Below are 21,293 nucleotides of genomic sequence, written 5' to 3'. Positions count from 1 at the left end.
ATCACAATGCACCTTCTCAAGTAATTAAATATCATGTTGTCGGAAGAAAATCAGAGCTTAATCAGCGACGATGCTTTCAGAACAAAATAATCCACCAACCAACAGCCCAACTGAAACTGGCCTAAACCCCGGGCGTCTGTCCACGTCTGGAGCCCAGCCGCAGGGTCAACTGACACCCCGCTGGCCTCCAGGGGCCCCGCGTCCACATCCACTCTGCTGGCGTCAACCGGGCTCATGTCGGCCCCCGCGGCCTGTTGCCGAGGCCAGAGGGTAGGGAATCGGGTGAGTCCCTGCCCCCTGCAACGAGCACTCCGGTGGAGCCATGCGGTCGGCGCAGGCTGCCAGGCCACCAGAGCAGGAGAAATCCACCGCCACACGTGGGCCGCTAACAGCAAAGGTGGCTCTCGGGATGGGCTCGGGGCTCCAGAAAGGAGGGGACCCGGAAGCAAGACCACGTGCGTTCAGCAGAAGCACAAGCGTTTCAAGGCAGTGGCCACTCCTCAAAAACAAAGCAAAGCTTCAGGTCCCTCACTTACACCTCGGAGAGCTAAGGTGTTTACAGGGTGCTCTGTAAGGTCCCCAACTCAGCTGATTTCCAGTCAACAGGCAGAAAGGAAACAGACACCCGTGGAGACACGTGTGGAAACCACTGGCCACGCTCCCTCCGGGCAGTGCCTTCCTCCCCGACCTGGGTCTCTCTCTATGTTCCTATTTACTAACTGCCACAGCCACCAGTGTGACCTGTGACCTGAGGGCCGGGGCTACAGAGCAGAGCTGCTCCCAACTGGCCCTTCTGGGGGTGGCAGCGGGGACGGACCCGAAGGGCAAGGCAGGAGGGTCAGGTCCAGCCGCCTGAGGCCACCCCTTGGCACCGAGCAAAGGTGGGGCGTTTGCAGGTCCAGGCTGAGCCACAGACTCGTCTGCCCCAGTCCCGGGACCCGAGACAGGACGGAAGAACATGCAGAAAGGCCTGACGTGGGCATGGGTGAGGACTGTGCCCCCGGCCCGACCCCACAGGCACCCCACTCTGCTGCCTGCTGGCTAAGCCCTGCGAGGACGCCTTTGCGTGCGGGGCGCGCGTACCTGAAGGAGGAGAGCTCCGCGTGCACCGGCAGGGAGCCGGGGGGCCCGGGGCCCGCAGCACCCTGGCGGATGAGCTTGCCTGTGCTGGCGTCGTAGATCCGAACTTCAGGGCCAGGCGGGGCCTTGGGATGCACGGGTGTTGGATGAAACAGGGTGGCTGGAAGCAGGCCCTGCCTGTCGGGAAAGGCGGCCGGGCCGTCCTCCCTGGGGGGGAGGCGAGATCGAGGGTGGTGAGGAGAGGCCGGAACAGATCGGGACCCCCCGCGCCTCCCTCCCGCCGGGACTGCGAATCCGCGCGTGAAGTCGTGGTTCTCCGTTAAGCCTGGGGTTCGACCTCGGCTGCGGACACAAGGCCCCTTGGAGAGCGCGGGCTGCACCGCTGTCTCTCTGACACTGTTTCCGGCTTCACCTCTAAACACAGCACCCGCTCTGATGGAGCCGGTGCGCTGTCCGTGCTGCCTGGCTCTGCCCACGGGCCCTCTGCACCCATCCCTCGTCCTGGCCACCCCCTCCCTCCACGCTGGACTCTGTAAAGACCCTGTGACTCGATGGGACCACGTCCCAGCTGTGAAAGAAACAGCCGCAAACTAGGATTCGCTGCTTAAAGCTGACTTGTGTCTCAGGGGAAGCACTTCCGCTTCTCCTCCAGGTGACACTGGTCAGAGGTACTTTGTGACAGTCTGCGCAGCGGGGGCGGCGGCGTCTCCCGAGCGGGAGCAGCGGCTGTGTGGGCTCCAGCGCGGACCCTCCCTCTGAGCCACCGGCCGCCCCCCGCGGGCGCCCACCTCTGGGATTTGGCCGGGTCACCACGTAGCGGGAACAGCCGCTCCTCCACCTTGTCCCAGCGCTCCAGGCAGCTCCACAGCCAGTCGGGGTTGACCACGTGCAGCAGCCCGGAATCCTGGGCCTGGCGCACCTTCTCCGTGCCTGCGGGCACATGCACTCTGCTCGCAGCCGCCGCGGGCCACTGGTCTGCCGTCAGGGCTTGGGGCGGCGGGGACAGCAGGGGCCCTGGAGGGAACAGCCCTCAGAGCAGGGCCCACCGTGTGATGGCTCCTGAAGGGCCCCGCTTCTCTACATGGGCACCCACCCCAGAGCCTCGAGCCCGGGGCCTCGGGGAGCAGTGACACCTGGGTGGCCCCGCAGTGCGGACCGTGGAGGCAGCCGGTTCGGAGGGGGAGCCGGAGCCCCACCCGGAGGCGGTTGGGGCCGGGGCAGGAGGGCGTGACTCACCGGCCCGCGCGGCGATCAGGTGGGTGGCCCGGTCGGGGTTGCCGGGCTCCAGCACCAGCTGGGTGACGATCCTGGCGCCCAGGGCCGTGGCGTGGTAGTGCTCCCGCGTCTTCTCGATGGGGAAGTTCGTGGGGTGCAGCCCGCTGAAGATGATTGCGACGTTGGCCAGCACCCTGCTGCGCAGCTCGGGGACGATCTTCCGGATGTCGGGGGCGTCCTGGGTCTCCCCGCGGAGAAAGCAGTCATACCTGGCATAGTAGGTGGCATGCACGCGGGCGAGGATCTCCTCCAGGTGGACCAGGTGGTCGTCGGCGTCGGCGTCCTCCTCCTCCTCCTCCTCCTCCGCGCTCTGGTCCAGGGACTCGCCCACCGTGATGCCTGACTGCTCGCTGTTCTGGGACTCTGTCTCGGCCTCCCTCCTGTCGGCACAGCCGCCGCCCAGCCCGCAGAGGCCGTCCCGCTCGCCCTCCCCCTGCACGGCCGCCTGGACGCCGGGCCCGGGCTCCACGCACGGACTGGCGCCCGAGGCGCTGCCCTGGGCCACGATGTCCCCAGCATGGCGGGTGGCCGCAGGCTTTCTCCGGGTCCTCTTCTCCCCACTCTCCCCATCAGAGGGGATGGGGGACGGCCGGCCCTCGGACTCGCTGTTGCTCCCGCTGTCACTGGGGACATCTGGGTCCGGGTCAGGGCCCACCGGACCCAGCACGGGCCTCTTCTCTGGCGGCGTCCGCCCGTGCTGCTGGGTGCCCGCCAGGGGCCCCCGGCCGTCAGCAGAGGGGGCGCAGGCGGCGGGCCGAGCGCCCCTCTCCTCCTCCTGCCCGGGACAGGGCCAGCCCCCCCGAGGGCCTGCGCCCCCGTTGAGCTCCCGCGTGGGCTTCCCGAGGCCGTTGCTCTGCTCGACCCCAGACACCTGCCTTCCTTCCTCGGGATCCTTGACGGATGGAGGCTGCTCCGTGGCGTCGGCACCTTTAGGAGAAGGACTGACTGCACGTGTGCATGAGAGACAAGGTGACCGTCACCTAACATTTAAGACGAAACCCCCTGTGGAAACAAACTCCATCCACCTGCCCCCAGCTGCTAGCTGGAGGGACCTCTGGCCAGGGAGGGCGCCCTCAGCCGGGAAGGGCTGGAGGGCGAGTATCTCAGGTCTGCGGGCCTCCCCCGGCCGCCTCGTTTTGGGTTCCACAGTGGTTCGAGATGCGCAGAACATGCTTGGGTCCCAGGCTGTGGCCAGACCGGGCCCAGCTCGAGCTGTGCTGGGCAGCCTCGCCCCCGAGGGTGCCCTGGGGTCTCACTCCCCTGCCTACACCTCGAAGCTCCGCCTTAGTGACTACAGCAATAACCGTATGCCTCAAAATGGATTATTTAAAAGCTAAAGATCATCAGAAACACTTCAAACCAAAACTTTAAAATCTTTTCAGACTCTGGGTTCCAGCTCGCCTGGGAGGTTCCCCGCAGGCTCTGGGCCGGGGCCCGGCACCAATCGCCCACGGGCTGGAGCCTCACACACCAAACTCCCAGTGTCATGCTTGTCTTTCAAGGAAAGCCGGGATGAAAGGTAGTATTCAGATGCATTAAATTAAATAGTATTCTTTAATCTTTACTCAACGGGAAAAATGTTTAGGCTGGTACTAGTAAAAGAAAAAAACAAAACCCAAACTGAAACCAAATAATACCACGTTTTTCAGCATAATATAAATAAACCCCACAATCTCTATGACTACTGAAATATAAATAAATGACCCAAACCAAACTGAATCCTCAATTAACAGCAGCCACAACAGAGACAGGACAGAGCTGGTGCTATCTGACAGCCAGGAGGGGCCACACCCACCTCTCCTCCTCGCCTGGGGCTCCCGGGACCCGGATGGGGCATTGATGTCACCTATGCCCTGGAAGTACACGTATTTCTTCACAGTTATCAGGTTGGGGGCAAACTTCCACACGTCTTCTCGGTCATCGATGATGCAAACCATGGAGTCTCCACAAGGAAAAAGATTTCTAGAAGTAAAAATGCATCGGAAGTACTCGCACAATCTACAAAAGGTCATCATCGATCGAATGTCAAGACCATCTTTTACATGAAACCAGCAGAGAGCATATTAATCAGAACCAGATGCAAACTGCACTGAAGGGCTTTTGTTTAGCTCACATTTAAAAAAGTTTCCAGAGCAAGTTATACTAAGATAGTTACACTTTTCTCCAGTGTCTGACACTCCTTAAGGCAGGAGTCATGGCAAATTCTTCAAAGGGCCAGAGAGTGAAGGGTTTACTGTTTGGGGCCATGGAAAGCCCTCACCCAGGGGAAGCTGGCACAGACCAATGGGCCTGGCCACATCCCAACACGGCTTTATTTACAAACACGTGTACTCGGCCTGTGCCAGTGAGAGCTCTCAGTTACAGGCAGGAGGGCAAGGCCTTACTCAAATCTTGGCTGGGGCACCTACACGATGCCAAGTCCAAAAAGTGACTGTTGTGTTCCCGAAAGCTATGAGGATGTATGGGTGGAGCAAGATGTTAACAAGGGTCCAAAAAGCCACCTTATGGACACAGGCCTGCTCTGTGGTCTTTTCACTTGATTTCTGCCCACGACACTTAGATTCAGACAGACAGGCGCAAGGATGCAAAATTCAGAAGGATGAGTGCTTCCTGCCTGTTTTCTAGGATCGGGAAACAAACCCAGGAGAAACGCATGTCATTGTTCAGGTTTTCTAGCTGCTACTAAAGGCTACAACTAGTCAGAAAAAAACGTTCACGTGTCCAGAATTGTCTTCGGTGAGTCTGTTTTCCATAGGCAAAGCATAAGCGGTAGCCAAAATGATCTACACAGTTAATGCTGTTAGCACATTTAATTCCAGACGAGGGAGGTGAAAACCACACCAAATCGAGACCGGGGAACAGAGCCAAGCGCCGCCCCCGGAGCTGCCATGGAGCCCCTCCCCTCTGACACGCTCAGCCTCGGGTAGGTTTTCCCCCGAACCAGTCATCACACCCTCCCTCGATTTCCTTCGTCCTCGAACCTGCTCGTCCGGATGCCTAACCAGTAAACACGAAAACTGTTTCTGAAACAAGTACTCTGATTCTCTTCTTGCATCCCATAGACATGAACAGGTCTCAGTCTGTGTGGACACCCTAAATCTGAAACACGAAATGTTAGCTAAGGGTGGCCAACGCCAGCCAAAAGGCCACTGGGGCCACAGCTGTTACTGTCCAAGTCTTAAGAATCAACAGCCATGAAGAAAGTGATACCTGACACAGGACACAATGGGGGAGGCGACTTTCTGGGTAGCAGTGGGGAAATTCCTTGTAGAGTGAGCAGGAAATTCCCAAGAATATAAATCAGCTCTCAGGGAGGGATGGGAGGGAGCCCTGGTGTAAGAGCACACAGACCCGGATCGGGAGGGGCACAGAGGGACGGAAGGACGTGGAAACAGGCCGAGCGCCAGTGCAGAGTAGCACGACTTAGGATTTGATAACTGACTGTACGCTGCACAGCACGCAGGTCTTAAGGAAACAGAAGCCCGAGGTGCCAACACCCCCTAAAACTCCCGACTAGGCCAAACAGCCCTCTCGCCCTCTGGGGAGGCTCTGGGGGCTGGGCCGCCCAGACTATCTCTCCACGCATCCCCCAGGCCCTGGGCTCACTCCTCCCCCGACACCCATGTCGCCCTGGGCTCTGGCCCAAGTGCCCCAGGAGCCACCATTGCCTGGACATTCAAGGAGAGCAGGGAAGGGAGGGGTCTGGTTAGAAGACAGCGGACTCGCTACGTGCCAGAAAGCGGACGCTGGTAACCGGGAGAATAAATACAGAACGACTGGGCTGATGCTCAAAACGCAGACTTTACGACGGAAACTGAACGGTGACCTCAGATGCGCACAGCCAGGTACATACCTAAGGTTCCCCGTTTTGGAAAACGGGTCAATACATTCGTCCCTCGATAATATTCGATGTGAAAAAAGCTTCTTCTCAGGATCTAAGAAGCCTTTGAAAAGAAAACAGGACAAGGTCACGTGTCTGCAACGCGCTGATGTCCCTTCCTACGTGCAGTGATGTGCAGAACAGAGCACCAGCATCGAGCACTTTCCTCTTCCAGGTGAGACCGTCACCCTCTTACACCCTCGTACAGCTCCTTCCCTCTGATCTTTTTTTTCTCACTGTTGTGGCCTCTCCCGTTGCGGAGCACAGGCTCCGGACGCGCAGGCTCAGCGGCCATGGCTCACGGGCCCAGCCGCTCCGCGGCGTGTGGGATCTTCCCGGACCGGGGCACGAACCCGTGTCCCCTGCATCGGCAGGCGGACTCTCAACCACTGCGCCATCAGGGAAGCCCTCCTTCCCTCTAATCTTAACGCAGGTAACGGCTTTGGTCCAGGAAATGTTGACTGAATCTCACATCACCTGGAATCTTGCTGGGACAGCAGACGGGATGAACAAAGTTCAGTGTTACCCGGAAGCTCAGAGCCGCGGGCAATTAGCACCACATCTGCCCACCTTGCAGGGGACTGAGAGCGGCATCAGGGAGGAGCCCATCGCCGACACAAGTGGCGCCAAACAGGAGTTCACGTGCTGGTTTGGCTTTGTCTCCCTGACCTTCGTGTTCGCAAAGCAAAGGGGAGGGCAGGGCGTTCGGGCAGCACTCCTAAACTCACACCGTGACAGGAGAACCCGTGTTTCCTCAAGCCTTTCTTTACATGGACGAGGAGGCACCTTCATAACCTCGCGTGCGTCCTCTCCCACACGGCCCGCCCACAGCCGCCTCCCTCGGTGACAGGACCCTTGACATTGCAGGTTTGACACCCACGCCTTACTGTTTCCTACTACTGACGGAGACGGACGCGTCACCGGTCGCTAGGCCTGCAGCCCGAGGTCCTCCTCTGGGCGGAGCCGTGTGCCCCTCCTGAGGGCCCCTGTGCAGCGGGGCGGCAGCCGCCCAGTGCTCAGGGCCTCGAGGTCACTGAGTCGTCTGCTTCATCGACAGACAACGCCCATCTCGCAGGAGAAACACACACTACCGTTCTACTATGTAAAGAACTTGTATGAACGCTGAAGCCTCTCGGCGGCTAAATCTAAAACGCTGAGTATCAGAGCCTCTACAACAAATGAAGAGCACGCAACGCGCTTAACATTTCCGCCCCAACGGAAGCGTTTCTATCCTCGCTACACCGAAAGGACACATTTTGTGAAAACAGTAAAGCTGACAGGAAGAGGAAGTTACGAAATCCATCCCTGTTAAAACCACTGTCAGGCCTCCGCACGTGCGGCCTCTGCTTGTCATCTGCGAATGATCAGACTGACACGGCCGGTCAGCCGACTCCTTCCAGCGAAAAGCGCTGTGGCCACTAAGCTCAAATCCACGTGCCCCCGAAGGCCTCGCAGCTCCCAGAGCTATGTGGGGCACCAGCCCTGGGGGCCACGTGCTTCCTCCCAGGCCCTCTCTGCAGGTGAACCGTGGTCGCTCTCAACGCCCTCACTGGGGTGGCCGAACCACCTCGGGGCCCCTGGTCGAGGTGCTGCTTGGAGGGTCTCTGCACCCACTGTCGCTGGGATACTGCCTGCGGTTTCCTTGTGATGGCCTCGTCTGGACTTGCTGCAACTTGGGATTCTACGGCACACGGCGCAGCCTGAGATGGGGCGAGCCCTGTTCTTAGGAACCTCAGGAAGCGGCGATGGCCACAGGCCCTGGGGGGGGGGGCAGGGCGGCAGGCTGAGCAGGAACGCCCCCCCCCCCCCCGGACCTTCGCTGGTGCTCTCCGTGCCTCACTAACTGACACCTAGCGAGGCCAGGTTCCAGAGGTGACGGCCACGAGGAGAAGCCTGAGGCCGCACCTGAAGACGTCACTTGCTATTCCCACGTGGGGCGTGGCTTACTCAGCGGTGTGAGAACTCTGCAAAGGAGTTGCGTCAGTCTCCAAAGCACGCTCCCGCGGAGCCGCAGAGCAGCCGTACGCTGAAGGTGAACACGCTGAACGTTAGTTACGAGATGGATTAACTAATGACGCTGCCGCTGTGTTTGTGACTAACATTTCCTACAGAGGCAGCAAATGTTAAAGGGGAATTTAAAATGTATTTCTCCACTGACAAGACCAAGCCCCATCTGCAAAGGCGTTTGCATTTAAAAGTACTTAGTTTAACGTACCTGTAACTAATCCTTAGGAGCTGTGACATACTGCGGGTGCCAATGTCCAATGATGGGCCCCAGTGGGCTAGAGCCCAAATGTGCCTACGCAGGGGAAGCTGGTGCCCTTCACCCCGTCCCAGCCAGAGCTGGGGGCCAGGGGGCTCCGGTGTCCATGCACGAGAGCAGCCAGCACAGAACCGCAAGCCCGAACTAGGACAGCAGGTTAATACATCGTCACGCTGCTCCCTTCCAAGTTAGAGAGACTGTTCTGTCTGCGCCGCAAGTGCTAACTGCAGACAAACACAAGCAACACGGCTCCAGAGCTATTTCCAAACGGATTAACATTTTTTAACAGAACCCTCATAGCGAGAGTTTCTACTTTTCCACGTGTGTGTGGTCCTGACCGACTTCCAAAGAGGCCCGTGGCGTGCAGCTGACCGGTGTGATGGCAGCCTGCCCTCTGCACTGGAGCGCGTCTGTCACGGCCCGTGGGCCCGGCAGAGCAGGGAGGTTCTCGTCCGCCTGCAGCCTGTGGACCGACTTAACTGGGCCCCCACCTGCCAGCTGGGAAACTGAAACTGAGTTTGGGAGACCTTCCTGATCTTTCCCCTTCATCTTCAAGACACATTGAGAACAAGAGAGAAGCCAGACGTGAAGTGTCCGGCGCGGGGACCGAGCCCCGCGGCCCGCTCACCCGCGATCGTGTGCGCGTACAGCCGGCTGCCGAACGTGAAGACGTGGAGCTCGTACAGCTTGGCGATCTTCTCCAGGAAGCCCTTGCAGTGCGGACGCAGACGGGTGTGCAGCATCGGTTCGCCCCGGCCCAGCTGGAAGTGGAATATGCCCTGCAGAGAACAGGCCCAGTCAGGGGGCGGGAGCCGCCGTGAAGGCTTGGCCTTGCGGCCGACATGGTCACCGGCGGGAGCTGACATGCAGTGAACCACGCCCACTCCACAGAAACGCTCTCCTTTCTCACGCTCTATGGCGGAGGGGGGCTCCACCTTCCCTGCTGTGGTAACCACCTATGGTAAGTGCCCAGGACAAGCAAGGAGCTACCCAGAACGACCAGGTAACTACCTACCTGGGATAACTTCCTGTGATGACTATGGTAACTCGGCTGTCCGAGGGCTTCACTAAAAGGCTATCAGGACACCGGTGGACGCTTACACACCCTGACCGTCTTGCCAGCACTGTTTCTCTGATCACGGACAAAGTGCGCACCCTGAGAGAGTCACTGCCCATAGCAGCAAGCGGCAGAGCCGCTGCGGACCGCTTAGGACCCACCTCCAGGGGCTACTGACAGTGTCTCCCAGAGCTAGGTGAACACAAACCAAGGGTCCCACATCACTCAGTCTAGCTCATGGACGGTTTAAGATGCAACTTTACTACCGTACAGATGAAACACAGAAGCTGAAACAGTATTCGCAGACATCTTTAGGAGACACACAACCTGCTTATACGTGATCAACGTGCACGCACGTCCACTCTCCTTAGGGAGTTAAACTTTGATCCTTTCAATCCTCTTTGTCATTCGTTTTCTCAGTAGTAATAAACTAAAAAGAAAGGAAACAACCTGAGGCCTAGTTAATTTTTTGCTAGCTCTAAATTCGTCACACCCCTCATGATGGGGCTGTTCTGGTAAAGCATCTGGGAGTGTGAAATGGTATAAAACACCTTCCACCATACTCAACAGCTAAAACGTCCAGAAGCTACAATAGAAACATCCTTAAAATCCCAAGTTAGGATCTCCGAGGTTAAGGATTCAACATGCCTCTCTGGCTGTCGCCAGCAGGTGTCCTGTGGGTCCAGAGTTGGGGGCGAGACGGGGGGTTGCCATGCGTCCCGATGCTGTCTGGGGGTCCAGAGGGGCCTGGCCAGTGGGCAGGTGTGGGCAGAGGCACAGGGAAGCCCCCAGCAGCAGTTGAGCGCCGTCCACATGGCCCCGAGGACACCCTCCTGCCACACAAGCTGAGAACGGGAGTGGCATAACCGTGCAAACTCTTATGCAAGGAGTGAAAAGGCCCGGCTTCGCAGGCAGAATAAGCCCAAGTGGCTGCGGTGCTCGTGGCAGCCACGCCCTCAAGCTCTGCCCCCCAGCCTGAGTGCAGCGGTCGTGATGCAGGAAACCCCCGAGACGCCTGCCAATCGTGGACGTCACACAAAGAGCGTCTTACAGAAGAGCCCACGACATCGAAGACTAACTGAAAAGCACACGCTGTTCTGCGGGTGAGGGACTCGACGCCAGCGCTCACCAGCTACCCACCGGCCTCCGCACCGTGGCCGAGAGCTTCCGGAGCAGAGCGCCCTGCGCCTGCACACTTACTGAGCCGAGGACACGCGCTCCTTCAGACGAAGCTTGTACCCAAGCTGCTCAGGCCTGCGCGTGTCGCTGAATGAGCTGCCCACCCCCCCCCGGCCCCCGGAGGAGCTCACCTTGTTGGACATCTGCGGGCAATGCTGCTCCGTCGTGTGGATCAAGGTCTGGTCCAAGTCCACCATGAGCACTAGTTTTCTGTTGCGATGCAGTCGCTGCTGGTCCTCCCTTCCTAGCTTTTCAGCTTGCTAGTTCAAAAGGAAAAAGAGAGACGACAAAGCAAGTACATGTGGATCCAAAACAAAACTCGGTCTTATGAGGAAACAGAAGAGGAAGCCGAGGGGTTCACGGCCCCACACGCCTCGCCCGCCTCGCTCGCAAGCCTAGCGGCCTGCAGACTAGGCCCCAGTGCCAGTCCTGTGTGGTCCAACCCTCTTGAAGCCACTCCGACTTGTGACTGCTTTTCATTAAACAGGCAGACCGGTGCACGGGGGCTGAGAAGAAAGTGGCTGTGTCTATACAGACTCAGCCGAAGGCTCTGGAGCCGCTCAGGGCAAGCGACCGGCAGAGCTGAGACAAGCAGCGAGCCGAGCGTGGGGCGGAGGGGATCCCGCTGTCCGCTCCTGAAGCGGCTCACGCAGGACGGGCGAGGGTTAGTCCTGCACAGCAGAAACGACGGGGGGGCGCCTTCTTCTCTTTCTATCCTCAAACTTCCTTGTTTTGTCTTAAACATACACTTACGTATTTGTATTTGTTTAAATTTCAGCAATTCAGAAAAACCAGAATCACGTACCTCGCACTTTGTCTTTCCCATGAAGGACAAAGTAGGTACGCGTCATTTAAAAGCACACACCTGACAAAATCATAACACTGAAGAGAGCTATTACCTACTACCTGCAAGAACGCAGAGCTCCGAGACTGCCTTGCGGTAAGACAAGAAGCCAGTTGTTACAGAGCCCCGTGAGGTGGGCACCGTGCCTAGTGCCCGGGCCTGGCGACGCTCACTCACCCCACCGTGTGGACCCTGGCCCAGGTGTCAGGAGGCCTCTGACCAACACGGCAATGTACAAAAAGCAAACTTTTTCTTTCCAGACATCTCTCCAGCACTCGCACGTCTCTGCACGTGAAAGCACAGCACCGGGCCCTCACCCTCCACCCCACGTCCACGCAGCCAGCACTGATCAGACCTGACACCTCCCCCCTCCTGCTCGGCCCCCTGCTCCCCGGGCAGGAGCCCTCGAGATGCCCTCCCCTCACCCCTGCTCACGATGGGCCCGGGCTCTGCGCTTCCCCCTCGGCTCTCTTCCCACCCGCAGCTCTCCAAGCCCAGGGTCCGGCTGCAGCACCCTGGAGAGCTGCCGACCCAACGCAGCCCCGCGGAGCAGTGCTGCCTGCAGGCGGGATCGCTTGGGGAAGGAGGAGGAAGGGGTGCAGCCCTCACCCGCGGGCAGGCCACATGCGCCACATAAACCACCCGTCCACCGCGGGCACACTGGGAATACAGGGACGGCGACGACGGAGCTGGTGTCTTCTCCTGTCGCTCCTGACACTAAGAGCGGCCCACAGATGCGCTCACGGCTCTCAGGAACCGTCTTCCCAAACGCTGCCCCTGCCAGGGGCACACTCACCTCGGAGCTCACCATTAGCTCGGGGACGCTGTGCACCATCGACACGGTGGCCGTGGACAGCGGCACCTGCGGCCTCCCATTCTTACTCTGCAGCCTGCGAAGCGAGAAGGGGCTGCTGAAGCGACACCTGCAGCTCATTAACTCATGCAGAAATTTTAGCTCAGGCTTTAGCTGATGAGTCCTGCGGGCTTAGTGCTGAAATTTGCCCCACTGTCTGAAAACAGACAGGAAAACCAAGGAAAAAATTAAGTAAGAGTCACACTCACAGAGTTCCCTTTGAAAATAAAGATGGTCCCACTGAAACACAGAGGCCCAGAGCGTGAAAGTACAGAACGGTCCACACTGCTCTACACGTACAAACGGGGTAAGCCACTCAACAGTGGTGGCAAACTAGCGCAGGCTGCGAGATGGGGGCCTGGAGGATGTGAAATGCCGGCTGCGTCCAGGGATGGCCGGTCCCAGTGCGGAAGCGCGGTTCACTCAGCGGGGATGAGAAGGCAAATCCCAACCCACCAGCTGTTTCCTACCACACCTGGGGTGGGCGGCAGACATGCTTTAGTGCTTCCAGAGCTCAAAGAAATCAAACCAGAGAGGAAGCGGACTGACTCACGCTACATGCGGGCAGACGAAGGGCAGCGGAGGCAGATCCTCCAACCCGAGCCCCTCAGGCGACCTGGCCCTCCACGCTCACACCCACCACCCTCGGGCTCCAGGGGGGACGGTGTCCCACTCTCAAGCTGCCAGAACTTACTGGGTCAGGTCTTGGCCACACTCGGCGCACAGGCCCTTCATGACGACGGGGTGGCTGCATCCTTCTAATTGCACCAGAACCGCCCTAGAATCGGGGGTGAAAACGGTCACAAGTTAGCAAGAACTAAAATCTCTTGCCTTATCCAACTCCTCTAGAAAGAGCATCTGAGTGGGCACAAAGGCACCTGGATTCTGGTACCGGTTCTCCCGGTGACTTCACATCACCCTCCAGGGGTGCCGTTTCTCTGGCTATAAAATGAAGGACTTTTTCATCTACGATGAAACACCTGTGCCCCATGCCAGTGTCGTGAGGGAGGCCCTGCTGGGCGTTTGCCCTCAAAGCAAAGACCCTCTCTGAGGCCCAGCGGCCTCCTGGTCGGTGCCCCACACGTGAGGGTGGACGGCTCTGCACCCCTCCCTCCTCACCCGTTTCTGTCCTAAAGGCTCTGGACTGCAAATGGTTTTCACGGGCAGACAGAGCTGCCAAATGGGGGGCAAAACCAGGGAAGCGACACCCCTCCTCCGAGCAGGGCCTCCTTCCTCCCCGCCCTTCCGGCCCCGTTGCTCATCACGACCAGCCACTCGGTGCCCTGGGCCAGGACGCCCCCCTCCCCCGACCCCGGTGCTGGGCGGGGTGGGCACACCAGGCCCCGCCGGCCTGGCCCCTCTCCCACCCTCAACGCCGTCTCAACCTCTCCCTGAAACGGCCCCCCTCGCCCCGATCCTAGACAAACCGGAGCAGCGGACGAGGGGCTGCCCTGAGCACACGCGGCTCCTCCCTCGACCTTGCCCTTCTGGTGGCACCTGCTCCAGGTCCCGCCCGCCTCGGCCGCCGGTGATCCGGCACCCAGGGGAGCCCTGCCCTGGCTGGCCTTCTCCACGTGTCGCCCCCCAGCCCCCCACGTCCACCCAAATCCCTCCACGAGGTGCCCACGACCCCTTCAGCCAGCAGCGCCTCCAGGGCTCTTCCGCCCGCGGCCTGGTCGGGGTCTCTGCTTTCCCAGCTCTCACGGCACCTCGGCCGCATGCGGGCCATGCCCTGGGTTCCAGGCCCGGTTCTGGGCCACAGCTGGTCCTCCCTGCCCGGTCAGTTCTGGGGGGGCGTTCACTGCTGACACGGGGCACCCACCTTCCCAGACCCCTCCCCGCCGGGACCCTTCCCAGCCAGCCCTGCTCTCCTGCGCCCGAGGGGCAGAACGGGGCCCTGGAAGCATCTGCGACGGCGCGGTGGAGCCAGCAAGGGGACCGGAGGCGCTCTGCTCCGCTCAAAGGCGCGTCTCAGACAGCTGCTCACGGGCCAGTGGTGCGTGTGGGCCCTTTGGCACCTGGGGAAAAGTCTGCCGCTCACCTCCGGGGCCGCTGGCGGCAGGTGTCTGAGAAACAGTAACTGGCTCATCCACCAGCCCAGGAGGCTTAAATACGCTGAGGCTGCTTACACTTTAGTTACATGCTCCACTGACCTGCCACCTTGTGACAACGTGCAGGCCACACGAACACCAGTGACCCCAGAGCTCCCGGGCCAGGAGCGATGACCTGGGGCTCAGCCTCCACACACCGCTCCTCTTGGTAGGCACACTGGTGGAGTGAAACTTACGGGGTACAGCAGCTCAGAAACACTCGGCCCTAATTAAAAGGAGGGGAAACAGACTTGACAGTCACCCGTCCGTATCCGCAGGGGATTGGTTCCAGGACCTCGCAGGTATCAGAATCTGAGGATGCTCAAATCCGTTATATAAAATGGCCTAGTGGGCTTCCCTGGTGGCGCGGTGGTTGGGAGTCCGCCTGCCGATGCAGGGGACGCGGGTTCGTGCCCCGGTCCGGGAAGATCCCACGTGCCATGGAGCGGCTGGGCCCGTGAGCCATGGCCGCTGAGCCTGCGCGTCCGGAGCCTGTGCTCCGCAACGGGAGAGGTCAGAACAGTGAGAGGCCCGCATACCGCCAAAAAAAAAAAAAAAAAAAGGCCTAGTATTTGCATATAACCTACATGCACCCTCCTGTGTACATTAAATCACCTCTCAGTTACCTATGATACCCAACACGATGCCAACGCTAGGTAAATAATTGCTGGTATGTGGCAAATTCAAGTTTTGCTTTTTGGAACTTTCTGAACTTCCCCCCCACCCCCCAAATGTTTCGATCCAAGCTGGCTGAATACACAGATGCGGAACCTGTGGTGTGGAGGGCGGACTGTACTTCCTGTCAATTACTAGATCACTCGGAACTGCTCTCCAGGGCCAGAGCTGAGTACGACACTGTCTATCCCAAATGACTTCTGCATCAGATAAAATGACAAGAGAGAGGGAAAGGGAATTAGATAGGAGCACAGCAGCAACGTCCTTTTTGGCACAAGTTGTTTCCTCCTCCAGCTTTGCAGACACTGCTCGAGGCCGGGTGAAACGCGCCGAGTGGGCTGTGTTCTACCCTAATCCTCCACACGGCCAAGGGACTGATGCACCGTGAACTCTAAAAACAAGCCGCAGAATGCCAGGCCAGTCACCCATAAAGATCAGCTTTCCTGGTTCGTTCCTGGAGAAAATCCATAGGATAACCATCAAATGCAATTCCTAAGCAAGTTATTTTCCCCAAAACACACAAGTATCAAACTCTAATTTTTTTGTACTCATTAGCTTTTGTGTCTGCTCCAATAGGAAGGTCAGAGAGCACAGGGTGTATCAGAAGGGGCAGTGTCAGGGAGCTGGGCCCCAGCACGCTGCTCCCTGGAGCAGTCACTGTCAGGTGTTGGGTCTGGGCAGGGCTTACAGGTTAGGAGGGCTACGGGATCTCTTCTAAGTGCTAAACCTCTGAGTACTGAAGAATATTGGAGGAAAAGAGACTATTTTGTGCACCCAGATTGGGGTTTCTAAATGCCATTCTCCATTGAAAGAAAGCAGGATTTCTTGGAGAAATGGCTGACTCCAGGGCTGGGGACGGGAGAGCAGAAGCCATCTGTGTCAGAAAACAGGACCATGCTCTACGTTAACGGGACCTGGAAGGGCGCCCGCTTCCACATCCAGGACAGCTTGAGCATCAAGGCAAGTCATCGGAATGGACCATAAGCCACTGAATAAAATAAGAACCCCTGAATCCACACTGAAAAATTAGTTGTTCTTACAGAGGAAAACGAAGCAAGAAATAAAGCAGAAACGATGAAATTAAGAACATCGGCACTGTACAACCCTGATAAAAACGGCAGGTTCAGACAGGCACAGATCAAGGTGGCTGGATGTCAATGGAAGAGGCAAAGGCGCACCTACACAGCCTCCTCCCGTGTCGGTCCTTATCCATCACCACACTTGTTTCCTGATTACTTTATGCATATATTTTCCTTTCCTTTGGAGACATCAATGTACCCGAGTGAATTGAAAAAAAGCAGACAGGTGAGGGGGAAAGACATCATCAGGTACACAATTAACAGACTTACTCTCTGGCAGGCAGTGCCTTGTCAGAAAATTTTCAAATCAAAATAATTTCAATCCACATATATATTACGAAGACAGAAACAGACTCTCATTCTATCTGCTTCCCCCCAGGGGGATGCTCTGGATGAAACGCAGCCTAAGGAGAGAGCAGCACAGAGGAAGCCCTGGCAAAGCCTCAGCAGGGACAGTGCTGTTTTATCAAAACCTCCTGGGACCTCAGCCCCTTCCTCTGTCTCAGTCAGAATAGCTCCCGTTCTCCCTGACAGCACGAAGCACTACAAAAACGTGCAATCCCGTTACAGATCACAACAGTATCTACTGATTATTTCCACTACACCCAGAGGCAGGACTTCTACGTTCCTGCAACTGTTCACTGCCTGAGAACAACCTCTGACGTGGTCAGGATGAGTCCTGCAGAGGACAGTGCAGATGGAGACAAGGACAACTCCAGCCAGGTGGGCCTGGCGCTGCGCTGGTGCTCTCCTCCCCCACACACCTGCCTTCCAGGAGAAATGCTACCACTCTTCAGGTCCTCAAAAAGCCCCCCGATGAACCACTGCAGTAAGATACCCCAAGACCTGAAACACCAAAAACACACCAAAAAGAGAATTACTCACAGCTGGGAGCCTGTCACTCTATCAGTTACTGGGCTGATTGGTTACATGACCTCACTGGGTTACTCTGATCTATCTGCAGGACTGGCTGTCCTGATCCATGCATGCACGTGAGTCTCACTAACTGCTGTGACCAGCAACTGGCCCGTCTGGGCCTTGGTGGCCTTTTCCATGCAGAGGAACAGAACCACATGGAGAAGACGTCTTTCCCTCAGGGTTTTTCTACACAGTGATACAGCAGCATCAGGGTGCGCCTCCATCGTTTAGCTGGCAGGTTTACAGGCTCATTATGGACCAACCAATGGTCAGGTAAGACCTGACTTCAAAGTAACGCTGACAGTGTGCCACACACACACAGCACAGCGAGCCCCTGTCCCCTAAAGGAGGCCAGGCAGACAGCTCTGGTGGCGGATGCACTCAGTGGGCAGGGGCAGGCATCTGAGCAGAAGGCTGAGGACCTGGCTCCCCACCAAAGACGAGAGGAGAGGAGAGGAGAGGAAAGGATGCGGGACGAGACTCCCAGGGAGGCCGGTTCTATCCTGGTCACCCACTGCTGTGTGGACTAGGCAGAAGATGCTCCAAAGCCAGAGGGGCAACTAGAGCCACGGGGAGAGGAGCAGGGACTGATGCCCCCCCACCCCCGGGGAGGGCCAGGGTGGGCAGAAAGGGAACTGAGCACCCAGGGCACTGAGGTCCCCACAGAGGAGAGCTGCACACCAGCCACTAAGCAGGAGGCAGGAATGCTCCCCTGCCCCAGGCTTCTGTCCCTGACGATGACAGCAACCACACCAGTCATGCGCACACGCCTTTGTGCGCAACACTGGTCAACTCAGGGAGAAGATATAAACTGACAGGTTCACCCACTTTAAAAAAGAAAAAAAAACCCTTTACTAGATTAAAACAGAGGTACGACAGCAAGAGCCTGTGGCAGGAGGGTGCACTACTACTTCTCATTCTGACCTACCTGTGCCCAGGCCGCACCCCCTTCCTGAGCTGAGATGCAGAACTGCACCAGGTTTTACAACCACGTTTCGCAAGGTTTACTAGAACCTAAAGAAGTGCACGCCTCCCAACAGCTGACACTGCGACAAGCATGGAGTACGCCTGATTAGTCCTGTGCGCGCTATGACCCCCTAGGTTTCCTAGTTTACAAACGTGAAGTCTTGTGGGGGAGACACCTATTACAGAAAGAGAGAAAAGAGAACAGAACTGTTTTACAAAGGGTGCAATTTCGGTGACGGAGAGTTTTTTAAAAAAAGCCAGCTGCCTCTGATTAGTAAAGTCACTAGCAGTGACTGCCGTCCAGCCTTAGATAAACAGGCAGCCAAGCCGCTGTGGGCTCTAACTTACAAAGTTCTCTCAGAGCGCAGCCTTCAGCTGCTGCCCCGGAGACCCTTTCCCACCCAGTGCCGGGCCAGGACCCCTTCCCGGCCCAAGCCCAGAACTCCCTCTAGACCTCAGCCCCCTCCCTCCTTCCCACTCACCCGGGTGCCACCACCTGGCCGGGCTGCGCGCACAGCTCCCGCACCACGCCCGCGCGCTCCGACCTCAGCCTGCGCTCCGTGCGCACGCAGCCCCCAGAGCCGGCGCGAGTAGGGGCGGGCCCGGTGGGCTGCGCGGAGGCGGCGGCCTCGCACACGGCCAGCACAGAGCCGATGCGTACGGCCGCGCCAGCCGCCACCCTCCACTCGAGCAGGCGCAGCGGTCCGGGGCCGGGGCAGCGCACCTCGGCCACGGCCGGCGGCTGGGCGCCCTCGGCGGGAACGCGGCCGCTGGGCGGTGCCTCCATCGCAGCCGAGTGGAGGCGCTGTGGAAAAGCGGCGGTGGGCGCTCAGGGTCCGGCGCCCATCGCGGGCTACCGGGCGACCCCGGCCCAAGCAGAGGCGGCAGCGGCGCTACGATTCCCCCTTCGGCACCACCGGCTTCCACCAGCCACCCGTTCCGCGCCGACTTCCGGGACAGCGTGCGACATCACGTGCCACCGCATGCGTGCGCGCAGGCGCCGAGGGCTTGGGTGTAAACACGCCCACGCGGGGCCCGAGAGGTCCTCCGCCGGCCATGGGAAATGGGCGCGTCCTAGGACCACGCTTCTGCGACTGGGCCCGGTGGGAACAGTGTTCCTTCGCCCCATCCACCCCATCAGCGCCGGCATCTGGGGCTGCGGGTCGGCATGCAACGCGGAGCTGCCGGCCCAGAAGCCCTATCAGGCGCTGAGGCTGGACATCGTGGGACTCTGAGTCCCGGTGTGCAACGCGCCCCTCTGTACCACGAATCCCCGTAAGGCGCCGTGAATCCCGGCGTGCAACGAGGGTCTCTGTCCCGCAGTCCCCGTCACCGGCTGAGGGCCGGCGTCATGAGAACTACAAGTCCCGGCATGCAACGCTCTGCTGTTCCCACAACCCTTTATGCGCTGAGGGCTGGCTGGTGTCTTAGGACTAAGAGGCCGGTGTCCCAGAAACCCAATCAGGCGCTTTTGGTCCCGGCATGCAACAGGGGCTGACGTCCCACAACTCCTCCCATCACGTGCTAAGGCCGGTCGTCCGTCGTGGAACTACGAGGCCCAGCGTGCAGCGCGCCGCTGTCCCATGAATCCCAGTCAGACGTTTGGAATCCCGACGTGCCTCGCGGGAGTCGTGGACTGTGGTCCCAGCATGCTGTGCGCGGTCTGGGGTTGGAGCTTGGTGGGCGCCGGGATCCTCGCGTCGCCCCGGGGTGCGTGTTTTGGGGTCTTCTCGGGGTCTGGCCCTTCCCGCACTGTCGGAGCCGCCTCGCCGTCGTGCCCGCCTGGGGAGGCCAGGTGCACTGTGCGCAGGGACCAGGAGCCACTGTGGAGACAAGCCGAGCCGTCAGGGAGGAGTGGGAGTGGTCGTCGGCGGGGGCCTTCAAGGTCTTTCTTGATAGGATTTCTGAAGAGCTGCACTTTCTCTGGGGGGATTTGAACATAACCACCTGTCCCAACGGCAGAGCCCCCAGGTGCATGAAGCAAAAGCTGACGTAATTTAAGGAAGGCAGACAACTCAACAGTAGTACGTGCATAATTTTGCAGCACTTTGCTTTCTTTTGCTTCACAGATACTGCGTTTTTTACCAATTGAAGGTTTGTGGTAACCCTGCATGGAGCAAGTCTGTCGGCACCAATTTTTGCAGCAGCCTTTGCTCACTTCCTGTTTGAGTGTCACATTGTGGTAATTCAAGCAAACTTTTCCGTCGTTACTGGTTACGCTGATCTGTGATTGATGGCCTTTGGTGTTGCTGTTGTAGTTTTGGGGCGCTGACAGCTGTGCCCAGGTAAGGCAGGGAACTTAACTGAAAAATGTTGTGTGCGTTCTGACTGCTCCACTGACGTGCGTTCCGTGTCAGTATCTCTCCTCGGGCCTCCCGATCCCCTTAGACGCAACAATATTGAAAATAGGCAAATTATTAACCCTACGATGGCCTCTACGTGTTCAAGTGAAAGGAAGAGTCGCACGTCTCTCACTTTAAATCAAAAGTTAGAAATGATTAAGCTTAGTGAGGAGGGCCTGTCGAAAGCTGAGATAGGCCGAAAGCTAGGCCTCTTACGCCAAACAGTTAGCCAAGTCGTGAATGCAAAGGACAAGTTCCTGAAGGAAGTTAGCAGCGCTACTCCAGTGAACACACGAATGATCAGGAAGCGAAACAGCCTCATTGCTGATATGGAGAAAGTCTTAGTGGTCTGGATAGAAGATCAGACCAGCCACAGCATCCCCTTAAGCCAAAGCCTAATCCGGAGCAAAGCCCTAACGCTCTTCAACTCTATGAAGGCTGAGAGAGGTGCGGAAGCTGCAGAAGAGAAGTTTGAAGCTAGCAGGGGTTGGTTCATGAGGTTTAAAGAAAGAAGCCATCTCCATAATGTAAAAGTGCAAGGTGAAGCAGCAAGTGCTGGTGTAGAAGCTGCAGTAAGTTATCCAGAGCTAGCTAAGATAATTAAGGAAGGCGGCTACACTACACAACAGATTTTCAATGTTGATGAAACAGCCTTATATTGGAAGAAGATGCCATCTAGGACTTTCATAGCTAGAGAGGAGAAGTCAATGCTTGGCTTCAAAGCTTCAAAGGACAGGCTGACTCTCTTGTTAGGGGCTAATGCAGCTGGTGACTTGAAGTTGAAGCCAATGC

The 21,293-nt window shown here is 58.1% G+C and overlaps 1 protein-coding gene across 9 annotated transcripts in view; it reads right to left on the bottom strand.

Moving 5' to 3' along the window:
• CTDP1 (CTD phosphatase subunit 1) overlaps nucleotides 1-19,549 on the bottom strand; it is a 41,344-nt gene extending 21,795 nt beyond the window's left edge. Inside the window, exons 1-10 of one of the 9 annotated variants that reach the window (XM_033837882.2) lie at nucleotides 19,424-19,549; nucleotides 13,126-13,209; nucleotides 12,375-12,468; nucleotides 10,866-10,994; nucleotides 9,127-9,277; nucleotides 6,209-6,299; nucleotides 4,151-4,317; nucleotides 2,317-3,300; nucleotides 1,869-2,094; nucleotides 1,084-1,287 (exon numbers count right to left, since the gene is read on the bottom strand). In XM_033837882.2, coding sequence (XP_033693773.1) covers nucleotides 1,084-1,287; nucleotides 1,869-2,094; nucleotides 2,317-3,300; nucleotides 4,151-4,317; nucleotides 6,209-6,299; nucleotides 9,127-9,277; nucleotides 10,866-10,994; nucleotides 12,375-12,468; nucleotides 13,126-13,166 — 2,087 coding nt within the window. In that variant the 5' untranslated portion in view covers nucleotides 13,167-13,209; nucleotides 19,424-19,549. Of the gene's footprint in view, nucleotides 1-1,083; nucleotides 1,288-1,868; nucleotides 2,095-2,316; nucleotides 3,301-4,150; nucleotides 4,318-6,208; nucleotides 6,300-9,126; nucleotides 9,278-10,865; nucleotides 10,995-12,374; nucleotides 12,469-13,125; nucleotides 13,210-18,641; nucleotides 19,389-19,423 lie in introns of those variants that run through there. The other 8 variants (XM_033837883.2, XM_073790843.1, XM_033837879.2 and 5 more) reach the window with 8 other exon arrangements.
• Nucleotides 19,550-21,293: the final 1,744 nt, after the last annotated feature.

This window comes from Tursiops truncatus, chromosome 13, assembly GCF_011762595.2.
Source record: "Tursiops truncatus isolate mTurTru1 chromosome 13, mTurTru1.mat.Y, whole genome shotgun sequence".
In the NCBI taxonomy this organism is placed as follows: Eukaryota; Metazoa; Chordata; class Mammalia; order Artiodactyla; family Delphinidae; genus Tursiops; species Tursiops truncatus.
The sequence above is the reverse complement of the archived record's forward strand: the minus strand, read 5'-3'. Positions and strand labels throughout refer to the sequence as shown.